The sequence below is a fragment of the Ochotona princeps genome, chromosome 17 (assembly GCF_030435755.1).
Source record: "Ochotona princeps isolate mOchPri1 chromosome 17, mOchPri1.hap1, whole genome shotgun sequence".
Taxonomy (NCBI): Eukaryota; Metazoa; Chordata; class Mammalia; order Lagomorpha; family Ochotonidae; genus Ochotona; species Ochotona princeps.
In genome coordinates this window covers 647,847-652,296 of record NC_080848.1, presented here as the reverse complement: position 1 = coordinate 652,296, position 4,450 = coordinate 647,847, and the positions used below count along the sequence as shown (strand labels likewise).

Here is a 4,450-nt window from a genome sequence, read left to right as displayed (position 1 = left end):
GTCCATGCCAGCCCGCAGGACTGTCCCCGGGGCCTGGAGTGGCATGCTTTCCTCCACTCCGGCCCCATTTGTCTCTGAATCCCAGACCCTGTCCCCCAGAGGGCCATGAGACCCGCAGGCTGGGCACCACTTCCCAGCCCTCAACTCAGCTGCGGCCCTAAGGGTTGCAGACCTTCCAGGCTGACCTGCCACATGGCAGCAGGGTCCCTACAGGCCTGACGCAGCCCCAAAGTATCCTGGGGCACTGAGGGTTCCCCTTTGCCCTGCAGGTATGTCCTAGAATGGGACACCTGCGTTTCCTGGTTCTCTGGCGGCAGTCAGGCTCGAACCGCCTCCTCCGCAGGGAACGCCCGCGCATGGTCACACGGCCTCTGCAGCGCCGGGGACGAAGGTCCTGAGGCCCCACACGCGGGTGACCCGCCAGCCAAGGCCCGTGCCCAGCGGCAGGCGGCAAGGTCAGGGCCGGCGGGCCCGGCGCGGCTGACCTTTGCAGCCCCGGGTGGGCAGCCCGTCCGCGGGGCCGCGGCCGCTTTAAGGCGCCGTGCCCGGCCCGACGTGGCAGCTCCGCCCCGCGCGCGCGCCGCCGCATTGGTCGCTCTGGGCGCGGGCGCGGGCGGCGCTTTGAACCGGGCGCGGGGCGGCGCGGGCCGGGGTCAGTCGGGGCGCGCGGCCATGGCGGGCGAGGCGCGCGTGTCGCGCTGGTACTTCGGGGGGCTGGCGTCGTGCGGGGCCGCCTGCTGCACGCACCCGCTGGACCTGCTCAAGGTGAGCTGGGACGGAGGGCGCGCGGGGCCAGGTGCGCCCGGGCTGCGCGCAGGTGCCCGCGCCCCGCTGTGGCGCAGCAGGTGCCCCGGCGGGGAGCGCGCGTGTTTGTCCACCAGGGACCCCGAGGTCCTCCGGCCCCGCGCGGGCACGCCCACGCTGCCCCGGGCTCCTGGGCAGCCGCCCCGGGCGCTGACGTGGGGGCCCTGGGCCCTGCCGCGTGGCGGGGTTGGGGACGGCCGCTGCCCCCTGGCCCTCCTCCGAGGTTGCCCCTTGTCCTCTGTCCGGACGGGGTCCTCGGGCCACCCTGGCCTGGAGCCAGTGTGGGGGGCAGAGCCCGGCCCCTGGGGCGTCCCAGCAAGCTTGGGGAGCCCGGCTGGGGCGACCTCAGGCAGCTGGGTCTGTGGATGACTGGTTCTCGTCCGTCTCCCTTGTGCGCACTGTCCTTGACCAGCTCTGCCCACCACCACATGCCAGCACCCGGCCCCATCCCAGCCCCCATCCCAGCCTCCATCCCAGCCCCCATCCCAGCCCCCATCCCAGCCTCCATCCTAGCCTCCATCCCAGCCTCCATCCTAGCTCCATCCCAGCCCCATCCCAGCCCCCATCCCAGCCCCCATCCCAGCCCCCATCCCAGCCTCCATCCCAGCCTCCATCCTAGCCTCCATCCCAGCCCCCATCCCAGCTCCATCCCAGCCCCCACTCGCTTGCACCCGGCCCCCATCCCAGCCCCCATCCCAGCCCCCACTCGCTTGCACCCGGCCCCCATCCCAGCCTCCATCCCAGCCCCCATCCCAGCCCCATCCCAGCCCCCACTCGCTTGCACCCGGCCCCCATCCCAGTCTCCATCCCAGCCCCATCCCAGCCCCCATCCCAGCCCCCACTTGCTTGCACCCGGCCCCCATGTCAGGAACCAAAGCCTGGCTGGTCCCCGTGTTTTCCTCCCATCTGCTCTCGGATCTCTGGGGGCCAGGAGGACCCTGGCTCGTGTGGCCGCCCTGTTGGTCATCACCGCTGGGATCAGATCTTGGGCCTGCCCTGCCTCAGTCTCCTCGTGAACCCAGGCCTCTGCCCTGGACGTCTGGGTCCCAGCAGCATGTCCCTCCCCAGGTGCACCTGCAGACGCAGCAGGAGGTGAAGCTGCGTATGACGGGTATGGCTCTGCAGGTGGTACGGAGAGATGGCATCCTGGCCCTGTACAACGGCCTCAGTGCCTCACTCTGCCGCCAGGTGTGAGCGCAGGGTCTCACCCCTGGGCTGCCCCCCAGCCCCGGGCCGCGCCCCCAGTGCCTGCCCCCCAGGCCCGGGCCGCGCCCCCAGTGCCTGCCCCCCCAGCCCCGGGCCGTGCCCCCAGTGCCTGCCCCCCAGGCCCGGGCCGCGCCCCAGCCCAGATCTGCTCCAGGGCCTCGTCCTCCTTGTCCCTGACCCCAGGTGGTCCCGACCCCCCTCTGGATCACCTCACCTCCCCACAAGTGGCCTCCCAACTGCCTTCTCCTCTTCCTGGTTTCTTAGCAGGCAGGACCCCAGGGTGGGGTCTCTCCACAGGCAGACGGGAGGTCTGTGGTGGGGAAGGGAGAGGCTGGGGGGCTGCAGGTGCAGGCCCTGCCCTGAGCCCACCCCACCCCCAGATGACCTACTCCCTGACGCGCTTTGCCATATACGAGAGCGTGCGCGACCGTCTGAGTAAGGGCAGCCAGGGGCCCCTGCCCTTCCACCAGAAGGTGCTGCTGGGAGGCATCAGCGGTGAGCGGGCCAGGCCGGGTGTGGGTGGGAGGCCCGGCAGGGGCCCGGGGCCGCACGTGGACTTCCAGGTAATTTGTCCCCCCAGGTCTGACCGGCGGCTTCGTGGGAACCCCTGCAGACCTGGTCAACGTGAGGTGGGTGTGTGCCCCCCGCATGGGATGCTGGGCACATGGGTGGTTGCCATGGGCACTCACCACACCGCGGGGTCTCCCCTGTCCCAGGATGCAGAATGACATGAAGCTGCCCCCCCAGCAACGGCGCAAGTGAGCGACCAGCCCCACCCCGGCCCCCCGCACCCTGCGAACCTACGGGTCTTGGTGGGGAGGGTCGGGCCGTGGTGTGTACCCAGTGCCCGGGAAGGGTGAGCGGGCACACTCGGACCCTCTGCCCCCCATGGGAGCAGTGCTAGGCGACCCTCACGGCCCGTGTCCCTCACAGCTATGCACACGCCCTGGACGGCCTGTTCCGCGTGGCCCGGGAAGGTGAGGGAGTCAGCGGCAGGCCGGGCGGGGAGTGGCCCGGGGCCTCGGGCCAGCGCCAACCTTGCCCCTTCCCCGTGCAGAGGGCTTGAAGAAGCTGTTCTCAGGTGCGACCATGGCGTCCAGCCGCGGGGCCTTGGTCACCGTGGGTCAGGTAGGGCTCTGCCCGGGGTGGGGGGCTCAGGGTGCTCTGCTGAGAAAGGCACGGTGCCCGGGTGGGTGGGCAGGGGGTGTGACCGTGACCGTGTCCTTACTGCCCACCCCCCAGCTGTCCTGCTACGACCAGGCCAAGCAGCTGGTTCTGGGCACTGGCTACCTGTCGGATGGCATCTTCACCCACTTTGTTGCTAGCTTCGTTGCTGTAAGTGCCCGGTGTGGTGGCCCTGGGGTCCCTGACCCACGTGGGCCCAGCATGATGAGCCCCCACCCCCAGGGAGGATGCGCCACTTTCCTGTGCCAGCCCCTGGACGTGCTCAAGACTCGCCTGATGAATGCCAAGGGGGAGTACAAGGTGGGGGACGGGCCAGGGGGGCGGACGGGAGGGTGCCAGGGACGCCCTCTCCTACACAGCCCCCGCGTGAGTCTGATGGGTTACAGATTAACAGGTAGCCCGCTCTCTGCTGTCCGTGAACTTTGGCTGAGTGCCCCGGGGCACATGCCGCCACCACAGGCTTGACCCAGCCCCCATTCCAAGCTGTGTTCTGGAACCTCCCCACTTCCCATCCCAGGCCTGGCCCTCCAGTCCTGCCTGCCTCAGCCGTAGCCCTGGGCTCCCTGGCAGGCTGGTGGGCTGGCCAGCGCCCTGGTGACTGGTGCCCTGGGCTGCCTGGCGGGCTGGCCGGTGCCCTGGGCTCCCCAGCAGGCTAGCGGGCTGACCGGTGCCCTGGGCTCCCTGGCGGGCTGGCCAGTGCCCTGGGCCCTGGGTCTCCTGCCTTCATCCAAGTGGCAGCTGCATTTCCTGTTGTTTCAGGGCGTGTTCCACTGCGCCCTGGAGACGGCCAAGCTGGGACCCCTGGCCTTCTACAAGGTGCGTCCAGGGTCTGGGACTGGGATGTGCGGGGCCTGGGGGAGCAGGCCCCTGTGCCCAGCTGGCCCCTCTCCCCATCCCTGCAGGGCCTCTTTCCCGCCGCCGTCCGCCTCATCCCGCACACCGTGCTCACCTTCGTCTTCCTGGAGCAGCTGCGCCAGCACTTTGGGGCAAAGGCCCCCAAGGCCCCGTCCTGACTGGGCCATGCACGGTCCTTCCCCAGCCCGCAGCGCCCCTCCCCACCCGTGCTGCACTCAGGGACAGGGGCCAGGCCACCCGAGGGCTGTGGCTGTCCGTATGCCCCACCCCGCCCTTCCAGCAGTGTCCTTGGGGAACCTGGTGGCTGAGCAGAGCCTGCCCCTGATCACTCAAGAGGGACCACGGCTTTAGTGTCCTGCGGCCGCTGTGGCCACTGCCCAGCCCCGCCTGCTTTAAATGT

At 70.4% G+C, this 4,450-nt stretch overlaps 1 protein-coding gene across 1 annotated transcript; it reads left to right on the top strand.

Moving 5' to 3' along the window:
* Positions 1-589: 589 nt before the first annotated feature.
* Positions 590-4,245, top strand: SLC25A10 (solute carrier family 25 member 10). Its single transcript, XM_058675830.1, has 11 exons — positions 590-765; positions 1,873-1,992; positions 2,391-2,505; positions 2,591-2,639; positions 2,727-2,768; positions 2,944-2,987; positions 3,068-3,138; positions 3,253-3,345; positions 3,418-3,495; positions 3,955-4,011; positions 4,098-4,245. The coding sequence occupies exons 1-11, from the start codon at positions 673-675 to the stop codon at positions 4,206-4,208; spliced, it is 873 nt and encodes a 290-aa protein (XP_058531813.1). The 5' UTR covers positions 590-672; the 3' UTR covers positions 4,209-4,245.
* Positions 4,246-4,450: the final 205 nt, after the last annotated feature.